This window comes from Symphodus melops (genome assembly GCF_947650265.1).
Source record: "Symphodus melops genome assembly, chromosome: 22".
Lineage (NCBI taxonomy): Eukaryota > Metazoa > Chordata > Actinopteri > Labriformes > Labridae > Symphodus > Symphodus melops.
The window spans coordinates 16663552-16685189 of record NC_136712.1 but is presented as its reverse complement, the minus strand read 5'-3'; the positions used below and the strand labels follow the sequence as shown (position 1 = coordinate 16685189).

General features: G+C 43.5%; 2 protein-coding genes across 3 annotated transcripts in view; both read right to left on the bottom strand.

Moving 5' to 3' along the window:
- LOC306817842 (chemokine-like protein TAFA-2) overlaps positions 1-7302 on the bottom strand; it is a 74866-nt gene extending 67564 nt beyond the window's left edge. Inside the window, exon 1 of the mRNA XM_079335045.1 lies at positions 6642-7302. The gene's annotated coding sequence lies outside the window, so the exon portion shown is untranslated. The remainder of the gene's footprint in view (positions 1-6641) is intronic.
- Positions 7303-8625: 1323 nt separating this feature from the next.
- The window catches only part of etv6 (ETS variant transcription factor 6), a 31795-nt gene continuing 18782 nt past the window's right edge, over positions 8626-21638 (bottom strand). For both annotated transcript variants that reach the window (XM_079334843.1, XM_079334844.1), the window contains exons 3-8: positions 16936-17100; positions 13532-13666; positions 10620-11213; positions 10397-10539; positions 9246-9346; positions 8626-9154 (exon numbers count right to left, since the gene is read on the bottom strand). In XM_079334843.1, coding sequence (XP_079190969.1) covers positions 8911-9154; positions 9246-9346; positions 10397-10539; positions 10620-11213; positions 13532-13666; positions 16936-17100 — 1382 coding nt within the window. In that variant the 3' untranslated portion in view covers positions 8626-8910. The remainder of the gene's footprint in view (positions 9155-9245; positions 9347-10396; positions 10540-10619; positions 11214-13531; positions 13667-16935; positions 17101-21638) is intronic.

Genomic DNA, 21638 nt, shown 5'->3' with positions numbered 1-21638 from the left:
AGCACAAAGCCAAAAGTTTGTTAGAGACAATACAGCAACGATATGACGACCGCCATCGTTTAGCTTCAAAGTCTCCTCTTAGAGATCACCATGGGTGACCACACACACACACACACACACACACACACACACACACACACACACACACACACACACACACACACACACACACACACACACACACACACACACACACACACACACACACACACACACACACACACACACACACACACACACACACACACACACACACACACACACACACACACACACACACACACACACACACACACACACACACACACACACACACACACACACACACACACACACGCGATGCATTAGTTTTTGTTAAAGCAAACAGGCTGTAACTCTCCAAGGAAGCGGGGACCTCTGGGTCACAGTGTTGGTTTTTCAGAGTTCACAGTGTGGTTAGAGGGTGTTAAAGCAAGACAAGTTTAAAAAAAAAAAAAAAAAAAAAATCAATGGCAGGAGTTACGGTCACATTCATCAGACATATAGTGAGCAGCTGCCAATATGAGAAACGGTGCGAGGAACCACAGAACAGTCACCAGGAGAGTGATATAAAAAAAATCAAATGAACAGAAACCGACGCTGGTCAATGTACAAAAGACAAGAACCACAACTAAGTGCTATTGTTTCATCATTTCCGCAGAGGTCCTGTTTATTCAGCGGCTGAATTTGTTTAACTTGAAATGAAACAGAGGGAGAGCAGAGCGAGCCGCAGATCAAATAGAATGTGAAAAGAGGGGGTGGGGTGGGGGGGGGGGGGGGGGGGGGGGGAAGCCCCTCGCTTCCTCACTACTCACATCAAACACTCGCACAGTGGGTGCCAATCACTCGCCAATATTTTACACAAATTCCACTGGTTTTAGAAGCACATACTCGTCTATGAAGGCGGAACACCTGACCTCTTCAGAAGGCTTTCATTCCAAGTGGCGAGGAAGAAATCTCAGGGCGGCTTTCTGTATGGCTGAAATAAAACATCCAGTCTCATCTCCGATAACATTTTTAAATCGAGATTATGATGATGTCACAATTAGCCTGATTAAAAGATTTTAAAAAATTGAAAGCACCGACCCAGATGGCTGGTTGAGTCGTCGTCTCTCAACCAAAAGGTTGAGGGTTCGATCCCCAGCTCAAAGAACTTTGAGTCTGTATGTCCATTGCTCGTCTCTCAGTAAATAACTTGGGCTGCGAGGTAGTTTTTTTGATATACTGCAGCCTTTTGTGCTGACTGTTAAGGCCTCCCTGTCAGCCTTTGCTTTTATCAGTTTTGGTGCATTATTTAGTTTAGAATGGGGTTTTGGCTCTACACTGTTTCTCTGTACCCCTCCTCTCCAATTTATCACTTTTGTGTTTTTCCTTCCTGCAAAACTTTTAGACACGTCCCCCTTTCCTGAAAGGCGTTTCTTTGAAGAACGTCTGGAAACACGTTATTGGTATACCTTGGCTTTACATCATATTCATGTGTTCGAACGACGCCAAAAGACTGAAAATGGTTTAATCGTTCAGATAGGAAGGATAAAAGAACTGTCCCCACTTCAACAAACTCATCACCGAGTAAATCCAAGTCGTAATGTAAAGAAAATGGACTTTTAATGAGTCAGTGTTTCCCGTTATCATTCAGCAGAGAGACATTAGCATGTGTTGGCTACAATGCAGAGACAGACTGAACAAAGCACAATCTGTTCACGGTTTAGAAGCGTCACCACCGGAGACGTCTTTTCAACTCAACAGTCGTGTTGATCTATAACCATACGGATCCTCGCAGGCACAGATTAGTTTGTTAAATTTAACCATGACAGATTGAACGAAGTTTGACTTCCTGTTGTACTTTTCAAAGTGATAATTCAACCAAATGGCAGTCAGTTTTCTTGTATCTCAGCTTTATGTTCACGCCATTACGTGATTTGAAAAGGGACAGCACTGGTCCATTTAAGTACGATGAAGATGCAGCCAAGTAATGGCAAAAAAAAAAGTGAAAAAAAGGTTTATGATTTGACAGGGAGGGAATTCCCCATTGTTTTTTACATGTCAACATTTTATTTGATTGATGGACCTAAACACAATGCATCTCCATACCACCATTTATTTAATGTTTCACTGCTTTTCATCATCATATTCTTACTTTGATAGTTTTCTTTCGCTGAATGCTTTCTGTATTTTTTTTTTAAAACTCCTTCATAGGTCCCAAATCTGCACTGTTGCTCAATAATTAAAAAAAAAAAAGAAGATGCTTCCTTAATCATACCTGGGAAAATGACAGTATAATTCGAAGACCCCCCACTGCTGCCGTGTTGCAGTCACAGCTGTTCACAGGCAGGAGCGAGTGGGCCTTGTTGGAGCGAAGCAGCAGACCATGAAGCCTCGGTGTCATTGTTTTGGATCGATGGCAAGGCAGCGCAAAGAAGAGGTCACGTGAAGGTGACATTGGACGATCCGCCAGAGTTGGCCAGACAGTCGGCACTCGGTCGCCCAGCTGTGGGTGGGGGGGGGGTTCTGACCTGAGCCGGGCAGTTTGAAACCTCCATGTTGGTGGCAGAGGAGCTGCTGCTAATGCTTTCAGCTAACTGGGGAGTGCCGGGGCTGCCAGGGCTTTGCTTAGGGAAGGAGATGTTGGCTGCAAGAAAAGTTGCTGGAAGTTGCCAGAGACGTCATGATGTGATTTGTGTCTCTCTAGTTGGTGCTGAGAAACAGCAGTGAAGGAGACATCCATATTCTTTCTTGAAGTGATGGTACTGACTCATACATATAAAAATAGCTCTTGACAGGTCCTACGTTCATAGCTTTACTTTACTAGTAGTAAATACTACTTTTACCCTTTATTGCCCCGTGTTAGATTTTAAATGTTTTAGATGCCGTTTTGTATTTTTATAAAGTTACTGGTAGGCCTCTCCAAAGGACCATAAAATATAGATTATTGTTCCGGCAATGAAACCAAAAGTATGATTAACAAATGAAGAGAATTCCCAAATAATTCCCATTTTTCTTGAATACTGAATAATTTTTAGTCTTTTCTAAACTTTTCGGAGGAATCGTCTACATGGTAAACGGGGAACAACTCAAGGACACCCGTCACAGGATACCACCAGATACTTGTTTCTGTGAAGGTCATGAGAGACGAACAAGCCAATGGGTTATTTTTCAAGTTGCGATAGTTGTGTGTCCTCGATGTTAAAATCTCAAACAGCAGTTGGCAAACATGTATTTAATTCACAACATGCAGTGGAGTAGATGTCTAAAAGAGCATAACAGGGAATGTTTAAAAAAAAAAAAAAAAAGGCATCAGCACTCAAATGCAGCCACTCGAATGAGCTGCTCTTGTACTTGGTTTCACATTTTAGAACTTTAAGACTTTATAAATTATTGCAGTTAAAGAAATCATTGATGGTAGTGAGCACATGAGTACCCAGGGATCGGTCCTAGGGCCACTTTAATTTTAAATAAATTAATTAAATGTAAATTAATGACATTACAGAAAATGTCTAAATTGTAAAATGTCTCTTTATGCTGATAATGCAGTTGTATATTCTCCTGGGCACTCACACAGTACAGCGCTCTTTGATGGATTCCAACACGCTTTGGTTGGTGTCAAACTACAACCCCACAGAAGGCAAATACATGGCCACATTGATGCTGCCTTGTCCACTTTTTTACTGCAAACAGTGGATGTATTCAACAATTGAAGCACTCGGGTGTCGGACTCAAAGTCACACATTTAAAATTGAACTGGAAAACTAAGGCCTTGACTTTGTTTCTGTACAGGAATAATTCCTATAAATAGAAGAAATATTGTGCAAGCTACTATATCAGCAGTTTTTTGACTATGGAGACACTTGCTATACACATGAAGTTGCTTCTGTATGGAAGCCACTCGATGCTGTAAATCACACTGTAGCTTCATCACAGATTTCAGACTCACTGCTGTGATCTGTGTAGCCGTGCAGGCTGGCCCAGTCAGCAAACAGGGCAACTCAGTATCCTGTTCACTCATCTGCAAACATTTCAAGCCAAAGAACCCAATCCAACACCTGGTCAACTTTTAAAAAAATATCAAGGTTTAAGGACTGAACAGGAAAACTACGTTTCGTATTGCTGCACCCAATATGGGGAATAGTTTTCAAATGACAGCTAAGCTAAAGAGTTAGCGACCGCGTACAAAAGAAAGTAATTATAACGGTTTTAAAATGTGACTTATTAAATTGGGCATGAATTTGATATTAAAACTGTTTCTGAATGCATTTGTAACACTATAACTAACTATGTATGTTATTCTCTTTTATTGTACTGGGTTGTCTGATTACACCTGACAAAATTACTTAAACTACATTTATGATTAGCACAAATGAGAAAGGGCCACAATGTAGGGGTTGAAGTCTGAACTTGTTTTTAAAAATGTTCGATTGAGAGATCATTATTAAAAGGTGGACATATTAAAGTGTAAAAGCCATCAAGGAGCCACGTTTTGAGGTATTTTAGGGACAGTGAAATGTGAGGAAGACGAAGGCTTGTGAAAAGATTAGCACGCTGTAACATATGTTGTTCTTGGAGATTTGCCTCAAGCACATACTGTATTTTCACCAGCAGAGTCGCACTGAGTCATTATATTGTTGTCTGGTTATTTAATATATTGCTGCCTTCGTGAAATAGCTTTTAACTTGTTTTTGGAAAAGGCTCTGTAAGTACAAGATATTTTTTATCATACAAAGTCATCTTCTCTCTCTTTTTTGGTGAGTTCTGCATACAGTCTAATTACTGTCCCGCATCCTTTATGTGTTCCCTCATCAGTCTATCACCGTTTACCTGTTCCTGTTGGGAGTGGACAAATTAAAAGCATTATTTAAGTGGCAGCAGGTGGAGATGGCAGAGTGCGGATCAGCCTCCGTGTCACTGTATTTCATCATCAGAGGAGTCGCGCCGTTTGCCTCAGGTGTGCCGACATTAGTCTCAGCGCTGGAGGTCAAATCAATACATCTAAATCAGTTGACAGCAGTTTGGTAGTTTGGTCATGCCACACCTACCAACTCCACCACACGGAGAAGTCCTTCTGCATGCAGTATCAACTCAGGGAAACTGTGTTTCCAATGGGGACTGGAAGGAAAACGGTGATTTCACAGGACGTACACTAAAATAAAACACTTCCTCTACGTAAGACAAATCATCTAAATTCAAGATGTAGACCATGTTTGCAACTCGACTGTAGACTTTGTTCAAAAGCCTGATCTCTGTCAGTATAACCTTATTGTTCAGCACCTCAAAAAATAAATAAAAAAATAAACACCACTGCCAAAATATTTTTTTTTCTCTGCTTCTACAAATTACAGGCTAAAATTATGTTTTATGTTTAAAATATGTTTTTGTTTCCTTTAATTTGTTTACATTTTTCATACTTCAAAAAGAAATATCGTCAAAGGTTTTTTTGATTTTTTTTTTTTCCCCCAGATAATGTCAACTGGCTGAGATAAAATACTTGTCCATCTGTATAAAAGAAGTTCAGACTCATTTTTAAAACAGCAATGTTTGAATTTAGGATGACTTTCAGGAAGAATGCGATGTGTTGGAATACAGCTGACAGCTTTCATGCATCTTGGCTCTCCATCAGTCTTTCACATTGCTGTTGGGTGACGTTATGCCACAATTGGTGCAAAAAAAAAAAAGTGGCTTTGTTCAATGGCTCGCAAGGTGATCATCAAATCAGTATCCTTCCTCGATAAGCAGAATGAGGCACAGACCAACCTGTCTGGAAATACTACAGTCACTGGGAGTGAACTGCTTACATGCATGTAGAGACACGGAGTTAAGAAACATTTTCATCTTTTTCTGCATCTGTATACATGTGTCCAGGAGTGTTGGCTTAATGAATGAAGTATACTGAATTTGATGTAAAGCTAAAGGAAAGTGAATGAAATGCGGAAAGCTGCACTAAATACAATAGAAAGGCTTGAAAAATGGGATGATTTTGAACAGGAGTTTGGTTTATTAGGTTGACATTTACGCAGATCTCATGGGGGGAAATTACGATTTTATTAGATCCTGCATCAGCATAATGTAAAATGTTTTTTGTTTTTGTATCACTTTACACAAAATACTCCAAACAGCCTAACCTTTGTATGACAGACTCATCTAGCTTATAATGGAAATCTTAGTGGCTGTGGCTGCCAGAGAGACAAAAAAATAAAAATAATAATGCATTTAAAAAAGACAGACTCCAAACATTAATCTCTAACTCCACTTTCTGATAATGAGGATTACAATATCAAATATGACTTCACTATTATGGGCACTGACACAATAAGAAAGCCGCTTGCAGGCTTTGAGATTGGAAGAAAATAAATTCACTTTGCCTATTTGCGTCTTCACATAAATATAATCAGCTTTTTATTCCTTTCATATTATAATGAGCAGACACTGGCGCTTAAACCAGACAATACTCGTCAGAAGTAATTGTTTCAGTCTTGATTAGTTATTGATGCGCTGCTGATGGTCTCCAAATTAAACACTTGGAGCGGCTGAGTGGATTTCCGTGCCTGACTGGGCTACTGACTTGCGGGAAAACTCTTCACGGCTCTGGAGAGAAGGTACACTTAAGGAAAGACGCTTAAAAATGCTCTTACCTGTAATTGTCCCACTCCCTTCCCGCACCTTAACGCCCTCTCAAACCATCGGTGGGGCTGCAGCTGCTGCTACAATCCAGTGTTGTTTCTGTGATGTGGAGACATTTGCGTCCTGGACTGATGATCAAACGGAAGTGGTGCTTTTTTCCTTCCCTGGTGTGAAATCAAACAGCCTTAAAAGGATCAGACACGATTCTTCTCCTACTTGTCAAGGCGGTATAGCGTGGGCACCTCCACCGCCGCACAGCCGAGTTTCTCCTGCATCCAAACCTGCTGCGTGTTATTATCCTGATGAGGTCCAAAAACATGAGGAGCCTGTTATCACTGTGTGTTTAATGACGTTCAGCTGCGTCCTGTTGCTGCACCTTAAAGAGGATCAAACGGCACACCTCATGTGAACAGATGACTGTCTCAGAGTGGGATCGATCCTCATCAATCACTTCAGCCTCCGGTCTCGACTCCGCCGCGTCTCTGCCCAGTCTGGCAACTCAGCTCGTGCGCACTAACTTTTATGGAGACTCCGGAGCGCACAGCCTCGTCCTCCGCTGGCAACGCGTGACAGTACGCAGAGTACTGTGAAGGGTTTGTGTCAAATTGTCATTTGACGTCTTATTTTGAAAGTCATAAAGGTTGATCCGCGTGTTGCATTTGTCACATTATAATGAAACCCAAATGTGATCATTAATCACTGTCTTAATCACCCGTGATGATGTCAGATTATTATGCTAATAAACTGTATGATTGGTACAACACATTACTCATTTGGAAATTTGTAAAAATGATTCTTCAATCGTAAAACTAAATGATTTGGATTGTGTCAGAATATGCTAATTAACACATCGCTATTTCAGGCAGTGGTATGCAAATGAGGCATTACCAAATTAAATCACTTTAAGTGGCAATTAATACGTAATGAGATGCATTCAAGTAATTGAGCTCAACAGTTCCTCTGAGACATCATCAAGTCCACCCAAAACTTTTTTATTTTTTTAAATCCAAAATCAACTCAACCAATTTAACAATCAAAAAGTAGATGCTATAAATGAGCCTTATAATGAGAGGTGCATGCTTGATGAACTGTTGAACTGTCGGCAATGCTGCTCAAAAGTGGTCCAGTACTGCCATCTGTTGGATTTTTGGTGCATTTCAATGGATTTCAACAAACCAAACGAGTGTTTAATGCGGAGAAGCAGCTCGTGAACACGCATGGCAGGCAATTGCTTTGGGCCCCAGGCTGACATTAAACCACAGCATTCCTTCAAAATGTGAACATTTTGCAAATAAGTGTCAAGTGCATTATTGCTGTTAAAACCTACATTTGTATATAGAGGTTAAATAAAGAGGAATTATCCATCTGTGAGTTAAAAAAAGAAAAGAGGAAAATAACAATGAAGACTGGTTGTAGGGCCACCCAATGAAATTTTGCCTAGGGCCCAAATGGACCCGAGAATTGCAGATTAATTAACAAGGTTAATTTTTGTTTTAGAAATAAATTAGGTGACAGTTTCCTGGTTCAAATCCTCGCTGGGCAAGGCCTCACTGTGTGGAGTTTGTATGTTCTCCCTGAACATGGGTTTACTCAGTCCAAAGACATGCTTAGGTCAATTGGCACATTTTGAAGCCTTATTGTGCTTGACCATGAACAAAGAGGGTTTTTTTAAATGTTTTTAATGATAGAATGCAAAGACAAAGTAACCATAATTTTGTTACGTTTCGTCAAAGATGCAACACAAGAATGTGTGCACAGCGACTGAAAGCTGCTGTGATACTCGGATACATCAATGGTAAACATGCTGTATTCTCCTCAGGCTAGTTTCGCCTGTTTGCTTTTATTCACTTTCATCTGGGTTTTGGTGGAGTAGCAGAGAGAACTCCCATGATTCCCCGCCAGCCTCATAGTCATCTTTTATGAAAGTGAATGGATTGAGAGCCTCCTGTACCTTTTAAATGCATTAAATATCAAATACAGTCCACACTTCGTAAATACAATTTGATCCAAAATGTTTATTCCACTGTGAAAACATTCCTGTCACGCACCACACACCCTATTTTATTTTTACAAACAGCAAAATTGCGCAGTATAATGCATGTGAGGGGACGATACAAATCAGAAAAGTGACATAAGCACAAAGTGATTGGCTTTTGCAGTTCATTTGAAAATAAAAGGGAACAAAAGTCCTTCCGGCTCCATCCATCAGGGGAATAAAAAAACCACTGATGCTGCTTTGACTTCAGGAACGTGTCATCCTTTAGGCGCACTCAAGAGAGATCAGATGTCGTGTCTCTCCGACTGATAGGAGCAAACGTCCACAGGCTCCGGTTTTAACGACAATTGTTCAGGCTGCTTCTGAAAGGCATCGGCGGCTGTAGTAGTTGGAAGAAGTTCTTGGACTCGCTTTCCCAGAGTTCCTATGCATTCCTCTTTGATGAAGGTTTGTTCGTAAGAGTCGGACTCCAGGTGCTCCAGCCGGTCCGTCTGTCCGTTCATTATCTCATCGGGCGTTTTCATGAACCTAAAGGAACGAGACAAAGACTTATTTAAATATTTGATGACACCATTTAAATCGCCCTGTTAGTTTAAAGGGCGTCTTTGAGTCCGTTTACCTGAATAGAAGTCTTTGTCCTGGTTCTTTCCTGATGATGTTCAGTTTGTAGTAGTGTCTCAGTGCTCGCGACATCTTCTCGTACGTCATGTTGGTCCGGTTCTGCACAGATTAAGAAAGAAAACAAACGTGTTATTTTTATATCTGTGACACCACATTTATCCTCATTAATGACAATTAGTCTCTTGTGCTGTGTATAGCTGCACTAGTTACTGGTTTGACCACATGGGGGTGCAATATCTCCACAACAGAATAACAAACACATCTGTCAGAGTTTAAACTATCAATACGCTGTTATATGAATAGCTTTTTTTTTTTTTTTTTTTAATTACAGTGTTTGGGCTTCTAAATCAGCTAAAGGGACCTGCAGAGTCAGCTGCTCAACATCCTCGTTTATGTCGTTTAAAGAGCATCGAAGTCATGACACAGGTCTGACTGCCTGCATAACTTTCACTAAGGAGACAAGAGGCCTGTGTCCCAAAGTGAGCTGAACACACCCTGGTTATCTCTTAGTTATAAGTAAGGGTTCATAACCCTGAAGGCTGACACACACTGAGTGTTTGTAGGAAGGTGGTGGTGAACTGTCAGCTCACACTGTACAGCTGAACTGTTCACGACAAATGATCAAAGTTCACGATTTATGTGTCCATGCTGTACGACCCTGATGTCAGGCACGACCTGAGCGCTCACACTGTACGAGTGCAATCAGGACGAAGCATTCACTCAAAGACCGGGGTTGAATTCAGATTTTTGTGTTTCTGGGTTGTCTCAAAAATGCTCTCACTCTTTCACACACACACAAGCTAACTAAGCTAAGCTAACTCATGACAAATCTTCAGCTGGAGGTCAGCAGTCGTTTCCTTCTTTCATGATAGAAGGGGGAACACAGATTAGCAAGGTATGCCTGCTGTTGCCATGGTGATTTCGGATGATGACCGTCAGTTTAAACGGGAAGAAAAATGGGAAGTGGGGGGGGGGGGGACAAGTCAGTGAATCAGCACGTGGCTCTGCTCTCACAATGCAAGTGTGTGCAGTCGTCAACCAAAAACCTCAACAAGAAACTCAGGGGCAGTCTGCTTGAGATATATTAGACATGTCTTAGGCTCTAGACTATCGTGGGCCGCGTGTGAATGTCTATGAATGAGTGTGTACCTTGTGGTTTCCCCAGAGCCTGGCCAGGCCGTTGGGGTCCATGATGCGGAAGACTTTGCTCTCTGGATCCTCCCATCGTATGTAGTTCTCGTACCTGCTGTCTGACAGGAGCTGGTAGACGTAGTCCCACAGCAACCTGCAGTCTGCGAGGACAAAACGGAGAGAGGCGTGAAGAAAAGATTTCACCACGTGGAGCTTTAACCTGCATCTTTAAAGCGCTAACCTGCTATCCGTCCGATGGGCATTTGTTGCTCCTCTGGAGGCGACACAGGCATGATGACGTGGTTCCTGAAGAGCGCCTCCTCCTCCTGCTGCTGCAGTAGATGCTGTTGCTGCTGGGCCAGAGGTATCTGATAGTGGTGGCTGTGGACTTTCCCCTCTCGCCCATTCTCGTGCGTCCCCTTCGACTGGGCGCCGCTTCGGCTGTGCCTGAAGTCCATGGCCCCGCCCCTGCTCGGGCTGAGGAGCAGAGGGTTTATGATGGGGCTGGGCATTAGCTGGATGACGCGAGGAGGGCCCGCCTCCTGGGCCCCCGGGCTGCCAGGGCACGGGGCTTCCCGGGGTGTACTGCATCCGTTGGGCGCAGCAGGGGACACGGACAGAGGGTACATGTCTTCAGTCAGGTGGTGGTTGCTGTCGGGCAGCTGGGAGAAAGTCTGCAGATGGTCGTCGTTGGCCGGGCGGGGATGGTTCGACTCTGAAGGGGACCGCCTGGGGTTCGGGTGGTGGTGCGGGGAGCGCGAGCGGTGCCGTAGCTCAATGGTTGGAGGATGCTGGGGGAGGGGCTCTGTACCACGTGGTCCCCGCCGTACCGTTTCTAAAGAGACAAAAAATCAAAACATTACATGAGTGTAAAACTGTTTTGCGATTTCTTGATTTTTATTGAGTCCATCCACACTGCGACCTTCAGGAAGCTCATCACTGCGACCTTCAGGAAGCTGGTCTGGAAAGATTTTGGAGGCAAGAATTGTCCTTTTGAGATTTTAATTGCACAGATGCAATTTGAAACGAAGAAAATTTCCCTGATAAATACTTGAGTAAAAGATGAAATCACTGAGAGCCTCCAGGTGTCAAAGAGCTGCTGAGGGGTTTGCTTTAGTTTCGGTGTCTTTTCCTGTTTCTGTCTCACAGATCAGATAAAAAAAAAAAAAAGAAACACTTACAAGATGACTCGGAAAGATAAAAAAAAAAAAAGAAGCTCAAACTTCACACAGGAGATTGTGCTTCTGCTGAGAAATACCAAACGTCTCGCTGCTCTCCTGCTGCATTCAAAGCTCTTTGAAAATGATGCTTTTCTGTGAGACCAACACATTTCTTTTGAGTAAATCTTTAGACCCCCCCCCCCCCCCATTCACACCAGACAGGAGCCGCGTGCAAAAAAAAAACAAACACCCTCAATGACTACATTTCCATGCACACCATGTTCCTGTTAAGGTCTGTATTGTGGTTACGGCAATAATCTGAAAAGGTGTTTAAAGCCTCTGCAGAGGAATATTCCCGTTTACATGTTGATCCACATATTCAGGATAAAGTTCAGTGGTAAATCCTTGAAGCAGCATGTTCAGGAGCTAACTAACACTTTTACATGAACCAGGTGGATTTAGGCGAACACCGATGCCATATTCAGGTTTTAATCAGATAAACTTAATCAGGTTATAACTATTAGAATAAGGTGTTTACATGACTACTAGACAATCAGAATATTATTCCCATTACAGGAATATTATGGGCATGTCAGTATATTGAAACTTAAACCAGTGTAAAGCTGGACGGTAGCCCAGAAGGTCAAATGTCATAGTCATTAGGAAAAAAGACGCAAGCTGCTCAAGTGTCTAAGATTCATTAATTAATAACACAGTGTGAAACAGGTGTAGCATCTCCAGGGTGTTGACATGAAGGCAACTTCAAATTGAATCTTAATGATAATGTTGTTAATGGTAACATCATCCATTATCTTCTGTCTCATTCAGCCGGGTCGCGGTGTCAGCAGACTAAGTGTCCCAGCCGTCCCTCTGCCCAGCAACGTCTTCCAGCTCCTCCTTGGGGTCCCGAGACCGTCCCAGTCCAGAAGGGATAAATAATCCCTCCAGCGAGCTTTGGGTTTATCCCTGGGTCTCCTCCCATTTGGACGTGAGCGGGAAGACTTCCCGAGGGAGGCGTCTTCAATCCGATCAGATCCCCAGAACCAACTCAGCTGGCTCCTTTCAAAACGAGAGAGAAGCAGCTCTCGTCCGATCTCCCTGCCGGATGTTCGATGATTTTCCTCACCTGAACTCTAAGGCCGAACTTCACGTATCCGCAATCTCACTCTCTCAGTCACTACCCACAACTCCCGTCCAAAGGAGTCACAAGAGGACACAATTCAACACGTGATGAGGTCTTTCTCCTCTCATTTTTCATGTTTCTCAAGTTGTACAACAAGTTTGTGTGCTGCAGATTTTTCTGATTCTCACATTACTGAGGCCAGGATCTGTGCAGGAAGTAAAAAGGGGATTTTTTTTTCTTGTTGTCACGTTTAGTTTCTGGCTTCCTTGTAAATGAGCTTCAACACAGAAAGACCACAAGATGTCACTCGTGTTCTCGTTGGCTGAGAGTTTCTGTTCCGACTCCATCAATCACTGATGTCAACAAAGTTGGACTCAGAACAAGGAAGACGTATAGAAAAAAAAAAACAAGCCTAAAGATGCTGGCGTTGGTTGTGGTTTACAGCGTGTATAAACAAACAAATAAATAAGCAGCTTTTCCTCGTGGAACAGGTTCTTTTTCTCTGAACATGTGGAGCCTCGGTGATTGTCACTGTGTTACCTTTCCTCAGATCAGAGCCAGACGACAGCCGCAGGTATTTCTCTGAATGTTATCATCACTTCCTGGTGTAACAAACACAGATTTTATGTGTCTCTGAAGAACGAGTAGGCCTCGTACTGTCATTGAGATCAGGATTGTTCAGAGGTTTTTGGTCACAGGATTACTTGTCAGTACTTTAATACTGTGAGTGCACATGTTTTACCTGTATATGCAAACCTGAAGGACATTTTAGGGGAGGGTAGCTACTTTTTAGCTACCCTTCCAAGCGAGACAGAAAAAGCGTGCGCTGTGTTTTACATGGAAGAGGAAGACGTGGTTTATTCGACTGACCTTCAAGCTTGAGGTGTGGCACAGCATTCTCAGGCAGCGAGTAGAAGGAGTTCCCAGGGAAGTAGGCAGAGGGGTAAAACACATGAGGCTTCCTCTGCTTCAGGATGTGCTGCAGCAGCTCATACAGGACGTCACCTGCAGAGACACACGACGGTCAGAGGTCAACACGGGTAGCATTTAACAGCTGCGTTAAACAAAAAAAAAAAAACAAAAAAAAAAAAAGGGAAATGAACAATGGCGTCATCCACAGAGTTGTTGTTCCCCCTCCTACTCCTTCTCCTTTTTGCTTTCCAGAAAGCAGGGAGCTTGAGCAATAATGGAAAAGTCACCGAGGAGGCAGGAGCTGCGAGCGTGACCATCTCAGGACCGAGTGTCACGGCTTATTTGGACATCTACCTTTAAATTAGCGTTGTCAGCATGAACTCGTTTATCGCCATCAGCTGCGTGTGATTGTGTCCCTTCAGGCACAGGTCTCCCTGTACGCCCTTCTTACATGCTGTTTGTGCAGCACGGCTTCTCTCCTCATGTGACGAAGCACCTTCATGGTTAACGGACAGCCGGCACATATTGCCTTTAATATTCCTGTCGAAGTTTACCATTATAAGGAAATGATTCCAATAAAGGAAGTCAAGGCTGAACAAACAAACACAAGCGGCCTCTTTCAATTCTCACTCTCTCAACGTGAGGACGAGAGATGCATTCTGGGACAATTCCTGCCCTCTGTGCATAAAAGGTTTTTTTTTTTACCATTGATTCTAAAAGGTGTGTTTTTAACTTTCCAAAAGGTCAACAAACATCACACAAAATCACATCCCAGTCACTATGAAACAAGGTTCCTAGGAATATTGAGAGACAGGAAGGAAATGTTTTACAGTTGCTTGTAAGTGATCAATGACGAAAAAAAAACAAAAAAACTTTCTACTCATGTTTTCCACATCAAACATTTTGAAGATAAAACATGCAGGCTTGCTGGGCTCGTGGCTGATAAATGGAAATAAGGGATAGGATATCCAGGTGGTTGGGGGGGGGGGGGGGGGGGGGGGGGGGGGAGCAGTGACTGATAGGAACTGCACACTTGGAATCCCCTTATGGAGGAAATAAACAGTGAGTACAAAGAGTTCACCCTGTTCCCTTAAAACAGAGGGACAACGACATGTGTATCACTTCAGGCCATCAAGGTGATCTCTGATCTGTCCTGTTTTTTTTTTTTGTTTCTGCTGAAAGAAATGTGATCGAACCAGTACATTTGCATCGGAGCAATCTTACACATGATCTCGACTGATGTGTTTAAAGAAGACTTCGACTTCACCCAGACAAAAAAACCTGCAAAGATGAATCCGATTTTCCACGGGGTTTTTTTTTTTTTCCCAGACTTCGACAGGATGTGAACGCTTTTTTTTGTTTTTTTTTGTTGCAAAAGCAGAGATGGAAACATCCAGAAACGAGCTTGACAACAGCTGTCAGCTGGGCGGCAGGTCTCCAAAGATTATTGCTCAAAACTTGTAATAAAAGAAAATAAAATGAAAAGGAACAACGAGGTCTCTGGATGAAAGAAATACTCGAACAGAGCACATTCGACTTCCTCTCTCACTGACTGGATTCAATTCAAACACTTCTAAGTGCATGCAATCAAAAAATAAAAAAACATTTTTCAAATATAATTTATAACTACACTTGGTGATTTGTAAGTTTTACCACAGCCCAAAGCACATCAGATTGTTGAGTAAGCTGAAAGCAGATACTCGTGGTTCGACAGTATTCAAAGTTTTCGTTCCGTTTCCTGCTCTACTCCGACAATCCGGATAAAAACGCTGAATTAGTCGACAACAAAAGTTCACTTATCCGGTGACTATCGGCTAATTCTATCACACATATGTGCCAATATTACCCGATTTATTCACCTGTGAAACATCATCTCATTTGAGTTTCATTGTATCGCACCAGCGGTTCTCTGTCACCAGCAGAGGGCGCCACACGGATTACAAAAAGCATCATCACGACTTACTTTCCCCTCGAGTGACCGTGTTCAATGTCTTCCGTGGAGCAGTAATCGCATTAAATGTGTTCAGATTTCACAAATCTACAAAAGATATTGGCCGATATATCGGTATCAGATTTGTTTTCTCAGTATCGGCGGGAAAAGCCCCGTATGGGTCGGGCCCGAGCAAAAACACTGACTAAATAGAAGAGCATGACGTCATTATCACAACAGAATCCAGGATGGACAAAAAATGTGTAGTCGAAAATGTTTCCATCTGTTAACATGCAGAAGGCGGGCCTTGTGACCTTTACTTCAGTCCGTCAGCAGGGGGAGCTCTTAACATTTTGGCTTCACTTCTCGGCGGCTCACTCTGAAGAACGTTTACGTCTACAACATTTACCACTGCAAACCTTTATGGCTGATAATCGATCAGCTGTCTCCCTGCATCGCTGCTTTTTTTGGGGGTGTTTTGATTTCCTGTCTGTCACAAACGTGCCTCGTTCACTTGTTTGACATTATTTCACCAATGAAGGATCAGAAGAGATTCTGATCAAGGGTTCTCACCTCAGGTAAGACCTACACATTCACACACTCGGGGTGAAGTGTCTTGCCCGAGGACACACTGGACATGTTGCTGCAGGAGCTGGGGATCGAACCCTCGACTTTACAAGTAAATGTAAAAAGACATATAATCAGTAAGGATCAGTGAAGATATCTGTTTGGTATTACTTGATGCCTTCTGTTCAGCTTTTGTCTCTTTTCCTTTCAGCACATTTCAATGATTTTAGTCAATGTTTTTTTTTCTCCTTCATACTCCTCCACATAACTCCCACAGGTTTTTTTTCTCCCGAGCTGATGAGGGTTTTTCCTGAAGTCTCGTCTTTCTGATCGCTCATTTCATCCTACTCATGACTGTCATCCTGACCGGACCACACCTCGCCGACTTCACTTCTGAAACTGTGCAAAAAGAGTGAACAGCTCACTTTGTGTTTTCATGTTTCTGGCTGCCGCGGCAACAGTTGAGGTCGCTTTCTACTTCCTGATCAACCGTCTCCTACTTCCTCCCCCCGGCGAGCTCGCTGTGACAGCTGTCTCCCTCCTCCTCTGTCGCCTGACACCAGCACACCCTCCCCTCCCTCCGCTTCAGCTGACTTTATTGATCTTTAAAAAGGGTATCGCTTTGGAGTAAACACATTGATTTTAAAGCTTCACTGGCCCATGTTTTCATGTACAAATAAAAGTCAAGGGTCACAGTGTCATACCTCATTAAAATGCGTGTGAGACAGATGGTGGTTATGAAGGATTACTTTTGGATTTTCATCTTTTCATTGAAGAAGACGCTTCTCCCTGATGTGTACCGGGCCTTAAATAAATCTGTCATATCTCCAAGAAATTCATGAGAAAGTGCAAAAAGGAGGAGTACCGGAGTGCGGGGATCGGTAGCGGAAGTCCTCCTTGGTGAGCAGCAGCAGGGCTTTGCCATTCATCTGGAAAGAGCCGCTGGTGATCGGCCGCAGGGCGAACTCCTTCTCTGCCCATCGCAGCCACTGGGCCACATCCTCCCTGCTCCAAAACACCGGCTGCAAACCTAGAGATGTCGGGAGAGAGGGGGGGGGGGGGGGGAATGGGAAAGGAAGTTACACACAGAAGCACAAATTCAGAAAAAAAAAATGCAACAAAGTCAGTGGAGGTGAAGGGGAAGAAAGGCAGAATGAGATCAGTGAAGAAGGGTGGGAGGGGGGGGGGAGGTAAAGGAAGGAAGGAAGAACGAAGGAAAGGCAGGAAGGAGGGGAGAGTTAAGGGGTGAGGGGGGGTGAGGAGGAAGGAGGCAGAGGCAGTAAAAAGGATATTGAGGAAGTGGAGATAAAAGCCAAAAGGAGGGAGTGATTACGGGAACAGCAGCAGAGATAAAGGAGGAGACAGAGTGAGATGGGGAGAGGAGGTTCGAATAAAAGACTCAGAGATGAAGAACACAGACTAAATCGCCAGGATCAAATAAGGAGCAGGTATAGGAGAAAGACGGTCACTCTGTTATCTTATTTGATCTGCTGGGATCTGTGCTGTTCCTCGCTCTCCCTAACTCCAGGCACCGACGGTTTATTAGCTTGTATGGAAACATGAGAGCAGAGGAAACGGCAATGACGGTATCTTTTTTTTTCATTTTTTTTTTCACCTCCCTCGCAATCTGAAATGTCTTTTTCATTGCCGTGGGAACAGGAGAGTAAAACATCTGCACTGGTGAGCAACAGGGAGACGTGTTAATGTGCGGTTTGATTTCATTGTAAATCATGACTCACATCAGCTGTTAATGCTGAAATGATTCTTTTCAGTAAAAACACATTAGAGGGACGAGAACAGAAAAGAGATTTTTTTTTTTTGCTACAACTTCACATGAGCAAGAAGCAGCAAACACTGATGCCAGTATATGTAGGTTAGGGCTGGTAGCAGCATGCTGGTGTTGGGAAATGCAGCCAAGACACATGTCCACGTCTGCAGTTCCTCAAGTGTCCGCTAGAGGCTGGCTGCAAAATCCCTGGAGGTCTCATCAACACCGAGGCCGAGGAAGAAGAAAGCTTTGTGTTTCTATTGGTGCACAACGTACTCGCAGTGTGGGGTTTTTATCACTCATCTGTTTTGATTGTAGAGTTGTGCATAATTAAATTAGACTCACAGGCGAGCAGGTTGCAATTTTGTGCCAGGAGGTCAAAGGTCAACTTCCAAAGTTAAGTCGTTATCATGTATGCAGTCCAGATAATATCTAGATAACTGCTCCGGAGATTCTTCCGATCAGGCTGTTCACATAAGCTCCTCCCAGCTGGAGATGATCCATCACATCCACGAGCATCACATTACTAATGACAATGTGATGCTCATGTACTTTCATATCTGCAAACGTAACGGCGCCAACACAACAAACGGGACATTTAGAGACCTTTAAGCAGGTCGTTCAGAGAGGTAACACTCAGTCTTCACAGTATTTCATGTAAAGATGCTCCACCTTCCTCAGACGGCTGCTCCTCTTCAGATACTAAAATGCTAAAATAACGACTATATCTCTAAAAAAAAAAAAGATCATTTTATTCTCGTAGATTTACAGCTCTCTTCTCTTGTGACTTTAATCTCATAAATTTATGACTTTAATCACCAAATCTCCAATTGTTCCCCCTTGAAGTGGCCCTAATCCTCCTTTGTAAAAATCAATCATTCTTACAAAAGTGAAACCTGTTGTTGTCCTCTGTTGTGAGTGCTAATACTACACACGTACTTTTAGCTTAACGACATAGGAACCATCAATCGGTTGTTGTCGATCTGTTTGACGGCGTCTCATTTCACACGCCTCACACGTTGTTCAACATGCATCCGGTTCTGCTCCAGGTTTCTGCCTCTGAAAGGAGTTGAGGTTTTTTTTTCCTTGCCACTGCTACTTTGCTAAATGTTGTTTAGAGCTGCGGTTCTGAACTGGTGGGTCGGAATCTAGAGGTGGGTTTTTCCAGCAGGTCGAGTGTGTGCCTGGAAAAAAAAAAACAAAAAAAAAAAACGTGGCTAGAAAAGCCAGTGAAGCGCTTTTAATCCCGTTTGTTTTCTTCAGTTTTTTGCTTCTGTCACGTTTTGCACCAACTAAGGTCCAAACTGCACAATGTTTCAGTAAAGGAATCTGATTGGTCAAAAAATATTCAAAATGTGTGTCTCACAGAGGAGTTGCAGGTGGGTCCTGAGGGCAGACGAGTTGAGCTATGCTCATGTTGGATTAATTCTAGATAATAACATTAAGAGCACGGCCTACAAACTGCTGTTTTTGTGTTTTAAGATGACGTTTGGACAGCAGTGGCTTTGTGGTTTGTGCGTGCCCCGGGTTCGAATCCGACCTGTGGCTCCTGTCCTGCATGTCTTTCCTAACTCTTTCCCTGATTCCTGACTCTTCCCCATGTTCTGCCTGAATAAACTACATTTCCCATAAAGCCTGCTTATCATCCCTTAACCTTGTGTGAGCTAATCCAGGTCCTTTCTTATTAAGCTAACAGCTGACTGATGGGCTCTTTTCTTCTTCTTTTTTTTTTTACCCAGTGCTCACCCAGTCAGCAGTTACTGCCACCTCATCGCATCGTTCTGCTTCTCTGTGTTATCAAATGTGTCTCAGTATGACTCAGACTCACCTCCTTCTCTCTTACACATGCATACACACACACACACACACACACACACACACACACACACACACAAACAAAGCGTATAGCTGCGATCATAACGTCCCCGACACCCACACGGAGTCCAACTATTCCTTTCTTACGTCTCAGTTATCGCCTGCCCTCAAACACTTCCTCTGGGAGTTGGACAGCTGTTATCTTTGGCCGCCAATGTCACTGTCGAGCAAGTAATAGGAACCTTGTGTGCCGCGTTCAGCCCCCCCCCCCCCGCCCCCCCCAGCTTCCCCCCATCCATCAAACAGAGGAAGTTTTCAGAGAGCGCGATCAATATAAAATGAAACCCTGTCCAGCTTGTCGGATTCCCATTTCTTCCTTCCCCCTTCTGGACCTCGGTGTTCAGATGGTGGCACGAGTCCTGTCGATAAGAGCCGGCACGGCCTCGGTTATCTGAAGCACAGCTTACAGCCTGTCAGCTTCTGACCCTCAGCTTGTCATCAGGAGTCCTGAGAAAGTGTCAGGGAATACAGGTGTTTCACAAGCACAGGCGCACGTAGCAGGACGATAAGGAGCCATGTCTGCTTTTTTCAATGTGTCACAGATCTCTACCATAATACCCTCTAATATGTTTAATGTATAATATGTTGAATTGTATTCAAATGTATAAATTGATTTAAAATGGATTTAAACATTTTCATTTTAAATGTTTTTGGATGTATTTTTGTATTTGTAAGTATGCAGATTACCTCAAATATTTCCAACAGGTATTTAAGGCAGAGAAATCTGTAATTTAATAGTTTTAATGGGACGTGTCTCGACTACTGTCGGACATGTTTATTGTTACCATGGAAACACTTGTTGTCATGTCAAAGACTGCTTGCATAAGGAAGCGGGAACTGCTCCTAAAAGCTGCCGTACTGTTGCTGTGATAATCTACATACTGTGCCTTTAATGCTCTTATTTTGAACTCCTGTTGAAAACTGATTATCGAGTTATAGGTCACTTCAAAACATCACTGGTGAGAGAGCACTTTGAAATATTCAAGAACACCAGAGTTTTGCACGTTTGAATCCGTCCCCTTCTGAAGCTTCCAGAAGTTGATTGATTTTAAATGACATGGCGCCAAATCATCATCACAACAAACTCAGGACACTGAACACTTAGAGCGGGTCGAGACGGTACTCTTTGTTACAGTCTCTCAAAGGGGAACAACATAAATCCACCATAAGCAAGCATTTGGCCACAGTGTCAAGAGTAACGTACGCTCTCTTCAAACAGGTAGAAACGTCGGGCCGGACCAGACTGATCGGTTATCAGCTGCAACGAGACGGACAGAGTCAGACAGGGAGAGAGGCAGAAATGAGAGACGGATGCAGACGAACAAAAAGAGAGAGACAAACAAGGAGATGGGAAAACAAATGTACTGAATGTTTAAAATAAGTTGACTTAACGATTAGGATGTTGTGAGCTGTAACTCAGCCAAACGCCACTAGATGGACTTCTGCGCGAGCTAACGGTGTGGCTCTCCTCGCTCTACTGCCACAATGAAAACAAGTGGACGGAAAGGTTTCAAGCTTCTATTTAACTGGACTTTATAACTGAAAAAGAGCTGCAGCCACTCGAAGCTGACTCCTTCGTTGACTTTCTATCAATATTGAATCAAACTGCCATCTGCGCTGCCTGCAGCCAGCTGTACAGTCGTCTCTCGTGGCGGACTTGTGAGAGCCGCGAGGCTGGGGCGGGCAGCAGTGCAGCCTGGGTCACGGGGTCATGGCTGCGGTATGCTCTCTCCAGGGCCGGGGAGAGGTGCTGCTCTGCCAAAAACCCTCCGAGATCCGGTCTGCCGGCCTCAGCCATCTGCACAGAGCCCAAAGGAGGAAGCAACAAGAGCAGCAGAAGGGAGGAGGAGGAGGAGGAGGAGGAAGAAGAAGGGGACCCAAACAAACGTGTCCCACAACGCACTTTGGCAGGAAGCAATCCAGCG